This window comes from Trachemys scripta, chromosome 7, assembly GCF_013100865.1.
Source record: "Trachemys scripta elegans isolate TJP31775 chromosome 7, CAS_Tse_1.0, whole genome shotgun sequence".
In the NCBI taxonomy this organism is placed as follows: domain Eukaryota; kingdom Metazoa; phylum Chordata; order Testudines; family Emydidae; genus Trachemys; species Trachemys scripta.
Window position 1 is genome coordinate 107007418 of NC_048304.1, and position 20044 is coordinate 107027461.

Here is a 20044-nt window from a genome sequence, read left to right on the forward strand (position 1 = left end):
CAGACCCCCACCTAGCTGCAACCAGACACCCATCCCAAGCCCCACTCCCCCAGCACCCAGACCCCCTGCTAAGACCCCACACCCAAACCCTCCCCTGAGCCCCAACCACTTTCACCTGGAAGTCCCTGCAAAGTCTCATTGCCCCTACACCTGGAACCACCCACACCCAAACGAGCCTCTGGGCATCCAGATCCCCCCACACCTAGACCCCCCACTGAGCTGCCTCCACCCAGGTTGTCCCACACAGAATCCTTTCACCCCACATTGAGTCCCTCCACACTTGGATTCTGCCTGGTTGAGCCTACCTGCCCCACACCTGGTGTGCCTGGCATATTTCTACTCATACTAGCTCTAGAATGAATAACTAGGCCTCCCACTGCATGTATTATCCAGCTCTCACTACCTTGCACCTGAAAAGTTTGTTCCAAATTGTTCCTTGCTTTCCACTCCAGGAGCGCTGCAGAGGCACCCCATTAAACCCTTGGGAAGGGAATGATGGAAGGAAAGATGACCTTACTTATTCTTATGCAATTCCCTCTGGCATACAAGGCATGACCTTCAAAGACTCTAGAGGGAACCCAGTAGAGTAAGGTGTCAAAACAATGATGGAGCAAGTAGTAAATAAGCTTACAACAATTTTTAGTTAAATATGCTGCATAATACTACACTTATCTATAGCCCAGGCCACGCTATTGTTGCAGAATTGAGCACCTCTTAAGGAACTGATGGCATATATGCCTAAAAATCACACAGCAACAGTAAGTCTTCTCTTCTCTCTCCTCCTCTGCCTCTTTTGCTATTTTGGAAAGGCTTAATTGTCAGTGTTCTGATGCATTAACTAGCACCTTTTAAAAAGGATGATTAAGAGGGGAAGATTAAGAGAAGAAGAGTGAGGATAGCAAAGAAAAAAGGGGGCATTTTTAAGTAACATTTTAAAACTACACCAGTGTTTGCTAAAGAACATGGGAACAAGTAGCTCAATATCGGTCATTAATTTTGAGAGATTAAACTATGAATTCTTCAAGTTAAATAACTTTTTAAATGAGTAAAAAAAATGTACTGAGCTGAGTAAGAAATCAACGCATATCCATTTTTGCTACAGAAGATTAAGTTATCTGAATCAGGGATAGAGTTACTGCACAGCATACATACCTGCTTGTTTGGGAACGCTCTGATGCAACGGGTCTGATACTTCAGACTTGACTCTCTTCTTTGCTGGACATAACCCATGTTCCGCAAATCCCATACCAAAACTCGACGACCTGCAGTCCCCACAATAAGTCTATCTCCAGACACAGAGAGAGTGTACACCTTTTCAAAAGAAGTTTACAAAAATATTACTAGTTTGATTAGCCTGGATATCCACCGTTTATCATCAAGTGATGAATTAAGTGGAACATGCAATTAAAAAACAGATGACCTCTGCAATTAAATATAGCTATAGATTTTTTTTCTTTTTTCAGCCTGTAATTTAAGTGCTGGATGAGTTGCAGTAGTCTGTAGGAGCATAGCTGATCTGGCAGTACACAACATGAAGATGCAAATTCTACCTTAACTCTGAGCCTTAGTGAATACCTTAAAATGCAGCTTAATATCGAGGCATTGTATATGCAGAATTGAACTTTGTGCTGTATTTTAACTAATATGTACATATGACATTTCAGGCTTTAATCACTTAGTCAATTTTATTCAAAATTATCTTATTCCTTATCTCAGTGAGATCCACACAACAAGCCACGTTTGATATTTCTGTCTTCAGCTACTGTGTTACCCATGTGCAGAATTTCTGAGTAAAAAGAGAACGTTTCTTTACGTACATAAATGGAAAATTTCAGACCAAAAAAAGAAATTTGCAAAAATTATAAGTAACTGAAAGAGAGAAAAGGTTATTCAGATTGGAACTCGTCTTTACTTATAATGTGCACAAACTACAGCCACTATCATATTAACGCTGTAGAGCAATAACAGTACTCTACCAAATATTTTCCTTTTATTTTCTTCCCCTTTATAATCCCATGTTTCTTTAAAAAAAAAAAAAAAAAAAAAATCCTCTCTCAGACATGAGCTTTGTTAATCAAAAGCGAGTATCGTTAAGGGATATGCTGCCAAGAAAAGAAATATTAAAACCTGTTTTCAGAGATGTTGAGCAAGCACAATTCTAAATTAAGTCAATCAGAGCAGAGCTACTTGGCACGTCTGGAGAAAAAAAAAAAAAAAAAAAAAAAAGAGCCCATGAAGTGCAATGCTAAAACGACATCATAAGGGTTCATGTTTATTGTTTCCTCAAGAACTTTCACAGAATCTTTTAAGTTTGCAAGAGATTGGGTTTCTAACTACTAGAGATGTGTACACTCAACCTGGGATCCGAAAAAAATAAAATAAAATCAAGCTTGGGGTTTTTTTTTTTTTGTCTCCCATTGTCAGTACAGATTCTGCAATCAGAATTCTGCGATCATAATTCAATTAAGCATTCTGATGACGCATAGCCAGGACAAAATCTAGCTAACACACAGCTGTGCTGCTGCCATCAGAATGTTAGTAAGAGTGGCAAGTAGTAAAAACAAGGTTTTGCTAAAGCAAATTAACATGGCTAAATATATAACATTCTACTTATGTTGTCAGCCTCTCATTAGAACTAAAAAAAAAATTAAATACATTTTTCACCACTTATGCGGTTTAATTTTGACATTTGTACAGTAAAACTAGAGAAGTCAACTTTATTTTCTGGTTTCGTGTACTACCCATGATGCTGCTGAGTTTTGCTAATACCGTAAGGAAATGCTTAAATAAAACCAATTTTTCATTTAATTTAATGAACACATTTCCATATATGTCAGGGTTTGTAAAAGTGTTTTTACAAAACCATCTTTGGTCCTAAACTACCTGACATGATCTTTCTATGTATTATGCTACCTACATTCAGGCACGCTGTCTTGCTAATTAACTTTGTTTCTAAAAACATGCTTGAATATTTGAAATTTGTTCTCGTTTTTTAATGGATTGGCTCTCTAATGTTCAGTCTACCTAAGATTTATCAGAAATTTCTGAAGAAATCTAATGGCCCAATCCCACTTGTCTTCCTTTTATGAAGAGGGCAAGAAAAATAGGAGCACAAAGCCAGGACAAGCATTTGAATAAGATTTAGTTTTAAACATGAATTAAATACTTCCCAATACCCAATAGTTTTATAGGACAGTCAAGAAACTACTCTGCTTCAGATTGTATAATGAAAAGAATTTAATAGTCTACATTTATACTGACAATCACAAGGAGTTATGCATTTTAAATAATGATCATTTTTGACTATTGCATAAAATTTGATGCAGGTATAAACAGACATTCACACAAACAATATAAATTTTCACATACAAAGGAACAACCACATTAAGAACGTTAAACATCCTAAATCTTCTTTACAAACTGGTGTCACACCTGTATAATAAGCATTCTTTCTACACCTCGCAATCATAAATCAAATGAAACCACTACCATGTAGTTGACTAGATGTATTCATTTATCAAAGACAATATTAAAAAAGTGACATAATGAATCTTGCTGAACCAATAAGCAGCTTGATTCAGTGTGGCTGTCCATTATACGATATTCTGTCAGCAATTTATCATAGTTCTTTACACGCTACATACAACTATAAATAAAAACTAGAAATAATGCAATTATTCTATTCAGAATAAAGTTCTTACCAGAAGTAGATTCAACTGTGTTGTGGCAAAAATAATAGCCATTTAGATGCAATGTGGAACATACTGATAGCTCTAACTACAACTGGACAACATGTATAGTCTAAAGAAATGGATGAAATCAACAGTAATGCAAAACTGTAAAGTGTTCTTTAAAATTAGCTACCATCTGGTTATGAAGATAGAATGATATGATATATATAATCTCCATGTATATCCACTGAGACTGTTGCCTAGAGTGAAAAGGTTAGCATTCTACGTGACTAAAGCTTACAATGCCATATTTTATTCTTTTCTTTCTACGCTTGTCAGCAGCAGAGTTGCATATTAATAACAGCAAAGAGATGGCAGCATGTATTCTGTGCTAATGCTGACTAAAATTCAACTCATCACAAAAATGATTAAATGATTTAGTCCCATCTTTCACACAAAGTAAATTTTTCTTTCATATACTAATTTCTCCCACCATCCAATTTTCTGCACATCATACCAAAAAGTCAAAACTACTTGGGGCTTTGGTCTGTAAAATCCCAGAATTTGAACAGCAGAGGTGCAGCAGATCACTACCGGGGCACAGTGGTAGAATTGTTTGGGGAAGTTTGCACAGCACATCCTTCAATACATCTCACTGAAGCCGGTGATATTAGTCCTACTTTCATGAGCTCTAGGTTTTCTTCAAATTTGTCTCTATGTACAAGAATTTGATTTGTTTACCAAAGACTACAAAAGACATGTTGAGAATAAAGTCCTACTTTCCTAATGAAAGCTGGAATCCTTAAACTAAGGATTACTGTACTAATCTTCACAGACTAGCTAAGGACTTATACTATACACAGAACACTATACACCAAAGCATATGTTTCCACTTAGCCCTGGTCTACACTACAAAATTATTGCAGTATAACTATGTTACTCAGGAGGGTGAATAATCTACACCCCCTGAGCGATGTAGTTATACCGACCTAAGCATTGTAGGCAGCACTATGTCGGCAGCACAGCTTCTTCCACCAACATAGCTACCACCTCTCGTGGAGGTGGAATTATTAAGCCGATGGGAGAGCTCTCTCCCGTCAGCTTAGAGCATCTTCACCAGAAGCACAACAACAGCGCAGCTGCTGTAAATTTGTAGTGTAGACTTGTCCTCAGTAGTTATTTCTCATATATCAGCTAACATACAAGTTTCAGATCTTATAACAGCCATTGTGTCAAGGCAGAACATTTCCTCAGGGCCCTTGACAGTGCCACAAGACATCCTCTCAGCCAGTAGACTAACTAAAAGGAAATGTTGGAGGACATTCATTCTTAACCAGTCACTGGATGCATTATATATATATAGTTAAACAGATGATAGTATACAGTTAGTATTAATGTATATAATAGTTATTGTATAAATGCAAACCTTTTCAGGTTGAGAGAAAGTTCCTGCATTGCAAGGAGTTCTGGGATCCCACAATTTGACTGTCTGATCCCAACTTCCAGTCACCATTACATTCACCTCTGGACAATATTCAACACATCTGATAGGAGCATCATGCGCGCCAACTAGATTTTCTACAAGAGAATAGATTTATATGTAACTTTACTGGTTCCATTAAAATCCACAATTTCTTGAATGAAAAGTGCAGAACAATATTCATATAGAAGTAACAAACTATAATCTGCCATTCACTAATGTGTTGGCATGCTGAGATATCTTTTAAAGAGTGCTTGGTCTTCTGATCTTTGCAATCAATACACTTTTTAAAAGTGTTAAATGTAGACTGTCTAGATACCAGCTGAGATTTTCAAGGGAGCTTAAGGGCATTAGGTAGCCATGTGGAGATTTTCAGAGGCACAAAGGGGCGGTAGGTGCCCAACTGTGATTGACTCTCAGTGGGAGCTGAGCACCTAAATCTTAGGCTCTTTTGAAAATCTCAGACATTGACTGTGTATTACAAAAGTTTAATCAACGTAAGTGTAGGACAGCCATATTAACTCAGGGCTTTGCCACTTGTTAGTAATTAGGCACTCCTAACAAAAGGCGACAATGAAACGGTCATAGCACACCATTATTCATTTCACACTACCTACCACATAATACAGAAAAACAGTATGAGGTTTTTAAAGTTGTATTGGTACTCTCTCTATAAAACCTGGCTCCTTTTGTTACCCTAATTCAAACATCTTTGAACAGAAAGGAAAATTGTAACTAGTAAGATTATAGAAACTTCTAGAGTTCCCTTAAATAGCCTTCAGTGACATAAGGTCCCATTCTGAAAAACCTTCCATGTGTCCTGCTGGAAAGCTGGGAACCACTCCTTCCCAATGTCACACTGCACACATTTTGGCCTCACTATGTCATGAGAAGCCAAATCTTAATCACATTCCTGGAGCAGGACTCAATATTGCCCATCTTCCTGCAACTCCAACAAGGGTAGTTTGGAAAATAAAGGGGGAAGAAAACATTTTTCTGGCAGGTTCCTTTTAAAAGGAAAATTGCTTAGAAGTTTGAATGTTCCCTCACAGAAACTGATTAGTAGGCAGAGTGCATGTGAGACCGTAAACGGGGAATAATAAAATTGCATTTAACACAAGTACCACCACCACAGGTGGCATGCACGCATATACTCATTAAATGTATAAAACTGAATGTTATTATAGAGTTGAAAATGTAAACATCAGACAAAAGGAAAGATTATGGTTATTGTAGGCTAAGCTGGTACCACAAGTAACCTTCATTTTGGCATTTCCTAACTTTTGTGTGCTTGACTTTGCAACCTTAATAACGTAGGGTTTTTTGGTATATATGTCACTGCACTGCACATATTAATGCAGTGGTATGAAGCCAGTGGATAAATAACTTTATGCAGCTCTCTTGAGACCATAGGTTTCATTCTGCTTAGAGTTGTCCATGGCTAATTAAAGGTTTAATTTATCTAATACATGCACAAAGTATATTATAATGTATGAAAGTAAATGGAGCTTCGCCCATTATATCTGCGACTGCTTGCTAAAACACTACACTTAAATACAAAGAGTTCATGAATCAAACAGCTTTTATTCTTTAAACCCATATCCACCATCTAAAAAACCACAGCCATATATTTATTTGAATTTTAGAATTATAAATTAATTGAAAATAAACAAATTCCACACATTATTTGTTCACTTAAAAATCCTCTATTACAGTATTCAGCCACCTTACCTTGGTCCGTGTTCAAATCATGCATTTTCAACTGCTGATCTAATCCTCCACTCCAGGCATGTGTAGGATCCTGTGAAATAAGAAATTCTGCTTTATTGTACATGTTCAGTTTTCTGGGGTTAAATAAGTTAGGTGTCGAGGTGTCACACTTAACCTCCTGGGCACACTCCAAAGTACCTCCTTTCTTGCTGGAAATTAAGAAAGATGGAGATTCATAGGTAGAATTGGTGGAGGTTAAGGTCCTGAACCTACAATCAGATCCACACAGGTAGATCATGCACTCATTCAGAACTTCTGAAATCAAGAGTCCGAGAATATTTTGGAATGAAAGGGTTTTACAATATTAGGTGGAGTGCTTTAATTTCTGTAGAAGAAAATAATAATTAATTAGAAATTGCAATTTGATATATTGTACAAATAAACTTTATTTTTTCCATTTTCTATCTGAATTAGTGACACGTGCAGATTCTTCAAATGACTGTCAACGCAGGTTAATCGTCCTATTAACTTCTGGTGTGTCCATGTACAAGGGGCACCATGACCTCCCATGCATTCTCTTTAGCTGAGTGTGGCATTGAGGTGGCCTGCTTCAGTTTTCCCCTGTCAATGAGATCACTATAACAGCCCGGTCAAAGAGAAACCAAAGTCTACTTGACAGCAATACCTCTTCCTTCAATAAAGCCTTCTGAAAGGAGCATTTGTATAACGGTATTAAGGCTTTTACTTCAGAGACCAGATAAACGAAGTCCCAAAACAAAAGTCTGTGGGGTCTGGCAGCAACTCCTTCTGCTGTATAGTCTCAGGTTTCTCCACTGCCACAAGAGCTTTTGTAGTCTTGTTCAAGGTCTCTCCTAGGTCTCCCTACCTGGAGAGCTTTTGCCTAGTTTAGGTTCCCTGGGAGCGCCCCTCCTACAGAGCCTCCCTTGTCCTCAGAAACTTCCCCAACTGAGTTCTCCAAAGCCTTTTATTAGGCCCAGATGCTCCTTAGTCAATTGCCTTTCAGTTATTTGGGCCTTGTCTATACTACACAGTGTGTTTTGTCAGCAAAAGGCAGCTTTTGTCGACTAAACAGTGGAGGTGTATGCACTAAAATGCTCCACCTGCCAACAAAATAAAACCACCTCGAGAAGAGGCACAGAGCTTTTTGCAGCAAAGTTAGATTGACAAAGTGTCAGCATAGACGCTGTGTTCATCACTTCATCATAACTGGCCTCTAGGAAGTATCCCACAATGCCCACCGTGACCACTCTGCTCACTGTTTTGAACTCCGCTGCCCTGCATCCAGCTACACAGGCAAGCGCCGCTCCCCTTTCAAAGGCCCAGGAAGTTCTGAAACTGCTCAGTGTGGAGAGCTCACATTAGACTGCAGTAGTTGGCAACAGGGCAGGCTGCTGCTGCGGGAGGTGGGAAGAGAAGAGAGCAACTGCTCTGCTGTGCGGAGCTGGGGAAGCAGGCAGGGGCTGATGTTAGGGTGTCCTCTCTCTCCACCGGTGTAGCAGTCTCTGCTGAGCTGGAATCTGAGGACAGGGGAACACCAGCTGACTGTGCACCAGCTTCTGCCTCAGGATTGGTTGCTTCTGGCTGCTGTCTAAAGAGACAGCATGCCAACACACACACTATCCCCCAACACACACACACACACACACCCCTGTGGGCTTCTTGTGTTAATGTTCAGCAGTGTCAGTTTGGTCATATTACCAAGAGCTACTTTAAAAAGTGATTTTAAGTGTTACTTTTCAGGCACACACAGCAATTATTACAAGGTTCATAGCACAGTTCAAACAAACAATGCTAGGCTCAGCATACTACAGCAACACACATTACTGAAGCTCAGTGTTAATATGCTCCTTCAAGGCATCCCCCAGCCAAACAGCCCCCCCGTTGGGCTCCTCTTATAGCTTTGCACAGCACAATACTGAACAGCAGTGCAGGATCCATGCTTTCTGGCAAACATGGCTGGGCTGCAGGTTACCAGGGCAGTTGAAAAACAGCTGGCAATCTAGGATATCCGTGGAATGATGGAATTGAGAAACCTTCATATTGTGATGTTGTACCTGCCCCCATGAGCCATTGCAAACCCTTCCCAAAGCACCCTGTGGCCGTTGCACGGTGGGATAGCTACCCACAGTGCACTGCTATCTGTGTCGATGCAAGAGCTCCTATTGCGGATGCGCTCCACCGACACAAGGAGCACAGTGTGGGCATGCAACAGCAGTTTAATTACAGCGATGGCTGTATATCGGCATAACTTGCGTCGACAAAACTCAGTAGTCTAGACAAAGCCTTAGGCAGTTTAACCATCCCCTGGCAGACCAAGGTTGGCTCATGCCCTTCAGTGGAGCCTGTCACAAGTACACTGGGCATCTGACACCCAATAAAGGGCAAACCATGTGACAGTCCCTTTTAAAGTAAAGCTGAAAACCAGAATCACAAATGGCTGTGTGTTAAATTTGATTAGAACCAAGGATATACTATAGAAGGCTTAGATGTAAGTTTAATTAGTCTTAACTAGAAGTCCTTTCAAGAATGCATCAATATCGTAGCAGTAGAGTATGCTTCTGTATGGGGCAAGACATTCAAAATAGTTTGCTCTCTTTTAATGTATTCCAGAACACCAAAAAGAGAATAGAAATTTAACTGCTTTCCCCTAAAGAATATCATAAATAGCAGTAACAACTGGATAGACATTTTAAAGGATGCTTGATTCCTGTGCATGTTCTCAGTAAAGTAAAGCACGGGTCAATTAGCAACACAGGAATTGTTATACCAGATTAAACCAGCAGCCTATATAATGCAGTATCCTGTTTCCAATACTGGCCAGTACCAGACATAGGTGCAAAGAAACCCTGCAACAGGCAGATATGGAATAACCTGCTCAATGGAATGTTTGTACCCCAACCCCACTCATTAGAAAAGTCTTCTATCCTGAGGGTTTCTATCCCTTCCAAAAAAAGATTTTTTAAACACATCCACACCATTCTGACTCAATGTTAGTTATCCATATAAAAGCCCAATCCTTTTTTAATTCTGCTCAGTCTTAGCCACATTGACATCTTATGGTGATGAGTTCCTCATGCCAATTGATTGTTGTATTAAAATGTTTTTTTCATTTGTTTTAAATTTACTGACTTTCAATTTCATTGACTACCCCTTTGTAGTTGTACTATGAGAAAGGGTAAACAGAAATGCCTGACCTATCTTCTAATTAGTTCCTCTATTAAGTGAATACAGTTTACCAGTTTATTACAAAGAGAACTTCCAAAGTTTAGTTAAAGGGTTCCCCCCGAAAATACACAAAGTCTGCACAATAGTAGAATTACCATAAATTCTCTAGAATGCACCTATTGTTTTCCCTACAAGATTAATTAAGAAACTTCCTGACCTAAAGATGAGTCAGATGCAAGTGATTATTTCAACCTTCTCCTGTGTCAAGGATTAATGATCTTTTTTAAGGAAAGCTATTCTGAACACAAGATACTTGTACTCCTCTACCCTGATATAACGCGACCAGATATAACATGAATTCAGATATAATGCGGTAAAGCAGTGCTCCCGGGGGGGGGGGAGGGCTGCGTGCTCCGGCAGATCAAAGCAAGTTCGATATAACACGGTTTCTCCTATAACGTGGTAAGATTTTTTGGCTCCTGAGGACAGCGTTACATCAGGGTAGAGGTGTACTAGCTATAACTATTCATAATGCACTAACTTCTCACATATACCTACTAGCTGTCTTCATGCTTAACTTTCCAGAACAGGACAATAAACTGAGGAACTGCACTGTTAAATAGTTGGTCTGCAGCTATGCTGGATAGGCACACAGCGCATCACAAGGTGGAGGGACTAAAAGAGGAGAAGATGCATACAGGCAGCAGGTCAGTCTCTCATTACAAATCAGGGCATTCCTATATCAACTGCAGATGGTCCCAAAGGGCTGTTATGGCAGTCCGGGATTACCAGAATGCAAGAGCTCCCCACATCTATGTCCCATACCCTGCAGAAAGACAGGGTGACAAAGGAACTCTGCATTACTAGACCATACTGTACCAATGCTGCTACGCCGCTGTAAGATTGTTCATGTAACTGCTTTATGCTGACAGGAGAGAGATCTCCCATCAACCTAATAAAACTACCTCCACGAGCGACAGTAGCTATATCAGCGGGAGAAGCTCCCGCCGACATAGTGCTGTGCACACTACCACTTATGCGGGTGAAACTTATGTTGCACAGGGGTGTGACGGTGTAGACATGGCCCAAGTGACTCCCCAGGGATGATCCTGTTATGTCTAGATAAGGCATTTTTAATGCAGCTTTGCACACCAGAGAGTCTGAAGCAGCTCTAGCATATCTGAGGCTCGGGGGCTAAATATTTAATAACAGATGGTAAAGTTAATTTGCTTTTTAAAGCAATTTTTAATAGTTTAAAAAACAATTTTAGAATATGAATAATGTAACTGAGTTTCAGTATTGTTACAACCCCTCAATATTACAGCAAGATCATTGCCTCCAGTTGGTTCTGGCAGGCCCAAGGCCATCTGCCCTGAACTTAAAAAAAAAAAAAAAAAAAATCCACATCTGTCTGAATGTTACCTAAAAGAAGCAACCAAGATCACTGAGACAAAAACTAGAGCTACTTTCTCTATATTTCAGTTTGTTGGCTTTGTATATGATTGCACTTTCTGCATAATCCATTTCACTACAATCATTTACCTCTGTTTGTATGGATCTTTGACACAGCGATAGAAAGAATACATTTTAAAAGTCAAAAAACTACAAAAATAGTAGGGGCAATTGTAGCTTTTTTTACACTTTTAAAAAGCGGACTGCATTTCAAGCAGCCACTGTCCCCTTTAATTTAAGAGCTTAAAGTACTCCCTTTGTAGCTTTGGTATATAACTGGAATCCAACATAGACAAGATGACATACTTACATAAAATGCACAGTCGAGCACTGCTCCTGAATGTTGATACTTGAGTCTCATGGTGTTGGCAGGAACATCATAGAGACGGACAGAAGTATCCCAAGATGAAACAAGCAGAAACTGAGATGTATTAGGACTAAACTTTACGGATGAAATACCATCTTCTGGCGGTTGGTTTAATTTAAATTCGTTTGATCCAGTCATCTGAATTAAGATTATAGAAAAGTTAGTTGTCATTACAATAATTAATAGGAGTTAGAAGTGGCAAGTTTGTGGAATAGTCAATACATCTAAAAGCTAACAACATACTATAGGAAAATTGTAGAAAATAGTTCTGTTTATTATTTTATAGCATCTAAATGTGTGCTAGGCACTACACAGAAATCAAAGAAAGGCATAGTCCAGGGATGGCCGAACTGTGGCTCGCAAGCCACTTTTGCCATTAAAGTGCAGCTCATGGAGCCCCTCACGCCCCCACCTCATTCTCCACCTACCAGACTAGGGGTGAGGAGCTCAGGACTGCCTTGCAGTAGGGTAATGGCTTCTGCCCAGCGCAGAGGAGGCTCTCGGGGCTTCAACCCCACTGGACACACATGCCAGGGCTCGGGGCTTCAGCAGGAGTGGAGCTGAAGCCCTGCGCCCCACTGAACACCGGAGGGGGAGAGGAGGGGCCTGAAGCCGCAAGCCCCAGCAGGCACCTCCCATGGGGCTGAAGCCCTGGGCCCCGACAGGTGTGCCCCAGCTCTCAAACTTCTGAAGATTGTCATATGCAGCTCAGAGAGTTATTAAGTTTGGCCACCCTGGCATAGTCCCTGACCCAAACTGCTTGCCATCCAAAGCTTTGATCCTTAAGTATGTGCATAGTCCTCACTGAATTCACTGGGTTCAAAAAAGAATTGGATAAATTCATGGATAATAGGTCCATCAACAGCTATTAGCCAAGATGGTCAGGGATACAACACCATGCTCTGTGTGTCCCTAAACTTCCAGCTGCTAGAGCAGGGGTTCTTAAACTGGGGGTTGGGACTCCTCAGGTGGTCACGAGGTTATTACATGGGGGGTCGTGAGTGGTCAGCCTCCACCCCAAATTCCGCTTTGTCTCCAGCATATATAATTGTGTTAGATATATAAAAAAGTGTTTTTAATTTATAAGTGGCAGTCGCTCTCAGAGGCTTGCTATGTGAAAGGGGTCACCAGTACAAAAGTTTGAGAACCACTGTGCTAGACGCTGGGACTGGACGACAGGGAATGAATCACTCAAAAATTGTCAGGTTCTGTTCATTCCCGCTGGCACTGGTCATTGTCAGAAGACTGTATATTGGGCTAGATGGACCTGACCCAGTGTGGCCTTTCTTATGTTCTTATAACATATAGAAGTATTTTCAAATTCAGGGATTAAATATCAGGTATGACAGAAGTGCTAATCAATAGGGATTGAATAGGGCAAAAAAACAAGTTTTACAGCAGCATAACTCAATTTAAGCACCTGCACATTATGGTGGTGCTGGTAAAGTTTTTTTTTAAGCTTCTCCTTCCCACACAATAAACATAAAAAAATAAGAGTAAATATCCTTGCCTCACTTATTGTGGGCACCCCAGAGGAGGTAAATTTTGCAGAATTTAAATAAGGTGTATGAGTAGCTTGGTGGACCATTAGAGGAAGGGCATGCCACAAATACATAGGAGGCTGCATAAAAAAAGTAACAGGAGACAAAGACCAGCATCTTTGATAGAATGGAGGGCAATACCATACTGTATTGTCTACTGGAAGAAAACTACCAAAAAAGCCGGGGGAAAAAAAAAAAAAAGTCACCGATTGTAGTCAAGTATACAAAATGCTTCAAAAGCTGGTACCATTCCCATAAGCTTCAAGGAAGTTTAGTTACACTATTTATAAGAGCAATTCTAACTTGTCTACACTGCTGCTCCAATAAGTTCTAAGACCGTTTTAACTTTTTGATAATTTCCATAGTATAGACAGTCAGATAAGTAGAGAGAGACAGTTATGTAGGTAGGCAGCGAAGGGGAAGTCAGCGAGTCTAAATTTGATTCAGTGGAGAAGAGTCAGAGATTCAAGGTACAATCAATGGTTTATGAAGATAATTTTAGCAGCTACATTTTGGGTAAACTGAATATAGGCTATGTAGATATCAGGAAACCCAAGGAAGTAGTTGCAATAATCAAGCCAGAAGATGAGGGAATGGACAATACTTTTATCTGTTGGGGAACAGAGGAACAATTGGATCTTGCGAATACTGTAGCGTATATGAAGAAACAGCAATAAGTTTTAATACCTCAGATAGCTTAATACATAAACACACATGTATGTACACAAACATTACGCTTTCTAATCATTTATTAAATAAATATCCTTTGCCAGGGGAGGGGACACCAAAAGATATTTCCTGAAAGAGGGACTGATTTGTGTTTAGACTCCTTGGAGGGAAGGAAATGGTAAGACTGGGAGTTATTTTGGGGGGGGGAAGGAGACAAGGAGAGTGCTTAGAGACTGTTTTGAAGTAGAGAAATTCCTGGGGATGGGAAAGCGTGTTGAGGCTGTTTGAGGAAGGGAGCTTGGGAAGGCTGTTTGGGGGTGAAACACTGGGCGGGGCCGAGAGCACCCAGGATGGGATCAGAGAGACCATGTGCAGAGGTCAGGGGCACTCAGGATGGGATTCGGAGACAGTGTGTGGAGGCTGGCGGAAGCACCCCAGGCATGGGCCTGGGCTAGCATTTGAGAGCTGTGTGTGGAGGCTGCCAGGAAGGCTGNCCAGGCATGGGCCTGGGCTAGCATTTGAGAGCTGTGTGTGGAGGCTGCCAGGAAGGCTGAGGCTAGACTGGGGGACCACCCAGGATGGGAAGGGCGCAGGGTGCCCAGGCAATGGGACAGGGGGCCTGTCAGCATGCAGGATGCAATGGGGGGGCAGAAAAGAGGGCATCTCCAGAGACTGAAGCTGGGAACCAGAAGGCCCGCCCACAACTGAAGGTGTGGGAGCACAGGCTGGAGACCATGGGGAGAGAGGGGAAGTCCTGCCTGGGACGAGAGGCAAAGCCTAAAAGGGCGTGCACCCAAGATAGGAATCGGGCAGTGTGCAGAAGCTGGAACGACCTGCACCCAAACAGGAACCAGGGGGTCAGGCACCTGGGACAGCACTGAGGGGTCATCTGCAGAGGATGGCAGGAGGCAAAAGGGAGGCTCTGTGTGGAGCTCAAGAACGTCAAAGTGCACCTGGACCAGCAAGTGTGGAGACTGGGGGTCAGCCCCACCCATCCCACTGACTGGATTGGATGGGGCCACCTGTAGAGGCGGAGGATGAATGGCACCCAGAATGGCACTGGGGGCCATGTGCGGCAGCTAGGATTCTGCAGGCACCCAGGACTTGATTAGGAGAGTACGCGGGTATGGAGACGGATGGGGGCACCCATGCCCAGGGCGATGGACTCATGTGGAGAGGCTGGGGACAGGGGAGCGTGCTTGTACCCACAACAGGACTAGGCGGCGGGGGCAGGTGCAGGGCCAGAAAAGGACTAGGGACCCTGCGTGCAGGTTGGGTGGCAGGGGGAACCTCGGGGGAAGTTGGGAGCCAGGACCTGAGGAGAGCCGGGCCCTCGTGTAGGGAGCCTCAGGGGAGGTGCCCCCCCCCCCATGTGGGGAGCCTCGCGGGGCACAGAGCGGGGGGTGGGGGGGCTGAAGGGTCCGTCCCCAATGTAGGGAGCATCCGGAGGGGACCGGGGAGGCGCCGTGGGGGGTGCCTCAGGCAGAGGAGCTGGGACCGGGCGGGGCGGTTAGGGGAGCGGGGCAGCACGAGGGGCGGAGAAGCTGAGGGAGCCGCGGGCTCGGAGGGGCTGGTTTGGATACACTCCCCGCTCGGCGGAGCGAATCGTTCCCCAGCGGGGGCGACAGGAGGGTTGCGGCAGCTCCCGCCCTGAGCCGGCGCGGCCGAGGTGGTGCAGCCGGCGCGGCCCGGCCCGGCCTGCCCGATCTAGGCCCCTTTCCGCTGGCCCCCAAAGAAGCAGGAAACAACTCCCCGCCCCGGGCTCTCCATTCCGCGTCGTTCCCGCCCCCCGGCCCACAGAGAGCCCGGCCTACCTTGCTGGCTGTCCCGTTTATAGCGCCTCCGGGCCTGCCGCCAACCGCCACTACTCAGCGCGCGCCGCGGCCGCCTGCCCCAACACAACCCCGCCCCGCCCCCGCGCGGGTCCTTCCGATTGGCCGGTTTGAATGACGAGGCTACACATCCCAGCATACCCCGCGTGCACACGTGCAACTACAACCCCCAGCATGCAACGCGCTAACCAGCACCGGTGGCTTCTCTGTGCGAAGACTACATGTCCCAGTGTGCCATAGAACAAGCGTACGCCAAAGGAGCCGGTCTCCGGATGGGACATGGCATGCTGGGACTTGCAGTGTGCGCGTCTCGGCCACCTTCTGGTGCAGGCGGAGCTACCGTTTGGCCAAGGGATTCTTTGCCTAGGTGCTTTATGGGACATAGCGAAGGTGGATTGTGCTGATCTGGCTGGAGTGGCTGCTGCTCTCCCGGGGGAGAGGAGAAGGGAGCTGGTGAACAGTAGTGAAAGGTCAAGGACGAGCCATCAAAGTGGGGATCACTTGTGGGAGGGTTCCCCTCGCCCCACAGAGTGTTCTCCTGTGCGGAACTCCACCCGCGCACCAACTCCATGCACCGGCTAGCTCCGGCTTCATCCATGCTCCATTGTTATCAAAGAATCAGTTTTATTCATTCACCCATCCACCCGTGGGGAAGACATACATATAGGTGCGTAGGTAGACCCACTCTATCCCTATACCAGCTCTCGCTCCTTCTTTGCATCATTTATCCATAAACCAGTACCACTCATGCACCATTTGTCCATGCATGCTTAACTCCATCCGTGTACTAGCTGTCTCCGCGGCCCCATCCATCCGTACACTCATTATTCCATTCATGCGTGCACACACAACGCTGTACTAGCAGGCAGGAGATGTACCCCTAAATTCCCCTTGAGCATACTTTTAAAAAGTGCACTTTCCTTTATGGGTCCAATAAGAAATAGAGAAGCATGCAATTAGTGTTCTCCCTTCTCATTCTATTTGCTTTTTCTATTTACTTGTATTTATATATTTTAATTCGGAGTCTTAGCAAAACCAGTTGCATTAGAACTGGCCTTGTAGGATTCTCTGATTTTCCTCCTCCTCTTCTCTTTTCTTTTTACATGAGTTCCTCAGCTGAAAATGTATCCTTCATTTTTCTCTTCCTCTCTACTGTTACTTAACTCTATACATAGATGTTATTCAACCTTTTACAGCTTTGTGGGACACACTTTGTATGATATTCGCTCCTCTAAATGGAATAGTATTTATTCCACCTGCCCTCTTCATGCCTTTGTGATATAGCTGCGGCATTCCCCTTGCAGTTTTAAGCGATTTCGTTTCTCGCCCACTCTCTTTAGTTCTTGGACATCAAAAGCTCTTCTTGACGTATTTGCATAATCTTATATCGCATTGGGTTTTATTAATGAGAAATGCAAAGGACAATTAGCCTCTGAGAGGAGTCAAATTTGTTTTAATTGGAAATTAATTATAAACGCCTGCTCCTAAAAGTAAGATAGGCAGTTATATAAAATAGTGCCAAGGAACTGAAGCTTACCCACTGATTTATTATATCTTAATACCACAGAGTATCAAAAAGTTTCAAGATTGAAAGGGTGGGAGGAGAGACTCTGATTGTAAAGGTTCCTTCAATCCAATCGGGAATTAGTACTGGCTGCCTTCCGGATCACCCCTAGGAGTAAGCTTCTGCATTTACTACTGTAAAGAGAGTGGAAAGCAGCCAATTCCACACCGATATAGTCTTTCTGTTGCAAACATGCTGTATATATAATATGACTCAAGATGTCTGCTTCTCACGAAGCTAACAAGGGTAATTACTAATGGACAATAGAAAAGGCGTCCTTTCATTTCTCAAGCTTGGAGGAGTATGTCAAAGGATTATTTTAAAATGTAGGGGGTTACAAAGGAATCTGAAATATTTTTATTAACAGTGAACCTCCAGTGACAATATTTGAATTTATTTTTTATTTTCCTTAATATAATGTAATAAAGAAGACTATTGTTGTATGTGTGTATGTACAGAGAAGAGCATGGTATAATTGTGATCATAAAAAGCTTTTGAAATGCAATAATATTGTAGTAAAACTTCACATTCATCACAGCCTCTTATTTCCGGTGTATTTTAGAAAGATCTGATATTTAGCTGTTAATAATATTAACAGACAAAATAAATCGGAATTATGGAAGAATCCAGAGTGAAAATGCAAAACATTTCAGTGAATTCTGATTTTTTTTAATGCCAACCCAGGGCAAAAATTAAAGATGATAATGTGATTAAATTATCCTGAATCATAGCAAACCATGAGTTTGATTTTCATCTGAGCCATTACAAATGTTCACCCGAGGCCCTTCACTATAGTTTATTTAATTTGGTACTCCAAAATACTTTAAAATGTTTGGTTTTACATGAAAGGAAACACTCAGGGAGTTTTCATTTCATTTCATTTATCAGGATGATACCGTTATAATCCTCAGGCTCTATTTTTTTATCGTAAATGTAATGTCAGTTGAAATGTATTTAGTTATTGCTTCTGAAAATATGTTCCTGTATTCAAATCCTTAACCAAGGAACAGGTGGCTCTGATAAAATGCAACGGTGCCTGCAATTTAAATAACACTTGATGAAGTATTTACTTTTTGTTTAAACGATTCACTTCATCCTCTGTACAGAGGAAGCTGCAGGTGTTTTTAGCACTTGCAAGAGAAGCTGCTGAGCGCTAAAATCAATCATGGCTCAGAATGTCACATTTCTATTAAAAGGAGCTGGCAAGCACTTTACATGTGATCGTGGCATTTAGCAGAATACACTGCAAACTACATAAAAACACCCCTCATTTCCGGAAACACTTCTCTGCTCTGATCACTTAATAAAGAAGGTTCATCTTATTTCCAGATAAAGACACCAGGACTGCTGTGATTCAAATGTATTTGACATTTGCAAGGTTTGGGGATTACAATCTGTAGGCTACGTTTCCCATTCACGATACTTACAATGGTGGAGGTGAGGAAGAAAAGTACTTCTTCACATGCATAGCCTCAGTATGGTTTTCTGGCGAGAAGTGGGGTGTAAATATGAAGTAGAAAAATATCAAACAGTGTGCACCTATATAGACAATGCTGATTAGAACCATAGAATAATAGAATATCAGGGTTGGATTAGGGGTAGATAGTGGTGGGTGTAACTACATCTAGATATTCTATTTAAAAAATAATTACTAGTTAATTACAGCATTTTGAATATCTAGAGTCTTTACACAAAGTAAAATTCACTGGTGTTGATAACTCTGATGCATTTTGCATGGCAGAACCTATATAGGATCGAAAAGACTAACATATTATTACAGTAGTTGCAGGTCTTACAGTGACTTGCCTAGGCTAAGATTTGATTTTCCCACTAGCCTTTTTTTTTTTTTTTTTTTTTTTTTTTTTTAACTCTTCCTACATCGCAGCTGCCGGATTACTTCACTTTGAGTTACTCCATATTTCCAGCCCTGTTTTGATCAGTGCACAGTTCATGTTCGGTTGACTTTGCTGCAAATACCTCCAAAAGTAGGTGGAATCCCGCTGGTGGAAGTCAAGGGCTCTTGTAACTCTAAAGAGAGAATTACAACATTTCCTGAATTCAGTCGGAAACAGCTATTGAAAGTTTCTCGTTCGAACAGAGGCGGCACAACGCAAGAGGCGTCTGTCCCTCTCCCTGTTAATTGTAACCTCCTTCTCGGCTAATATCATAGTTCAACAACAATGCGCTTTGCGTTTTGAACTGAAATATGCAATCAACTTGGCAAAAGTTACAAACGATGTTTAAAATGTTTTATTTTCTTTAAAAATATTTACAGATTTGAAATATGTTTTTTAAATTTTATTTTCAAGTGATAGAATAATATTCAGGAAAAGAGTGGGGGCGGCGGGGGGGGGGTTGAAATTGGCCTATACAATTGCAGAGACAAATAACCAAGCGCCCTGGGCCTTTTCCTACCTGCACATGTAGATAGAGAGACGATTGCAATTTGGTTTGAAAGTCCCGTGAAGCTCAGAAAGTCAGTTATGTCTGGTGGGATAATGCATGGCGATCGTACATAAAAACACTATGCCAGCCTAGAACATAAACAAACAAATCGAGAAGATCCAATAAA

The 20044-nt window shown here is 42.1% G+C and overlaps 1 protein-coding gene across 2 annotated transcripts in view; it reads right to left on the minus strand.

Annotated features, from left to right (window-relative positions):
* BUB3 (BUB3 mitotic checkpoint protein) overlaps positions 1–16010 on the minus strand; it is a 21501-nt gene extending 5491 nt beyond the window's left edge. For both annotated transcript variants that reach the window (XM_034777093.1, XM_034777094.1), the window contains exons 1-5: positions 15891–16010; positions 11810–12004; positions 6883–6952; positions 5098–5249; positions 1153–1311 (exon numbers count right to left, since the gene is read on the minus strand). In XM_034777093.1, the coding sequence (XP_034632984.1) occupies positions 1153–1311; positions 5098–5249; positions 6883–6952; positions 11810–12004 (576 nt within the window). In that variant the 5' untranslated portion in view covers positions 15891–16010. The remainder of the gene's footprint in view (positions 1–1152; positions 1312–5097; positions 5250–6882; positions 6953–11809; positions 12005–15890) is intronic.
* Between the last annotated feature and the right edge of the window lie 4034 nt (positions 16011–20044).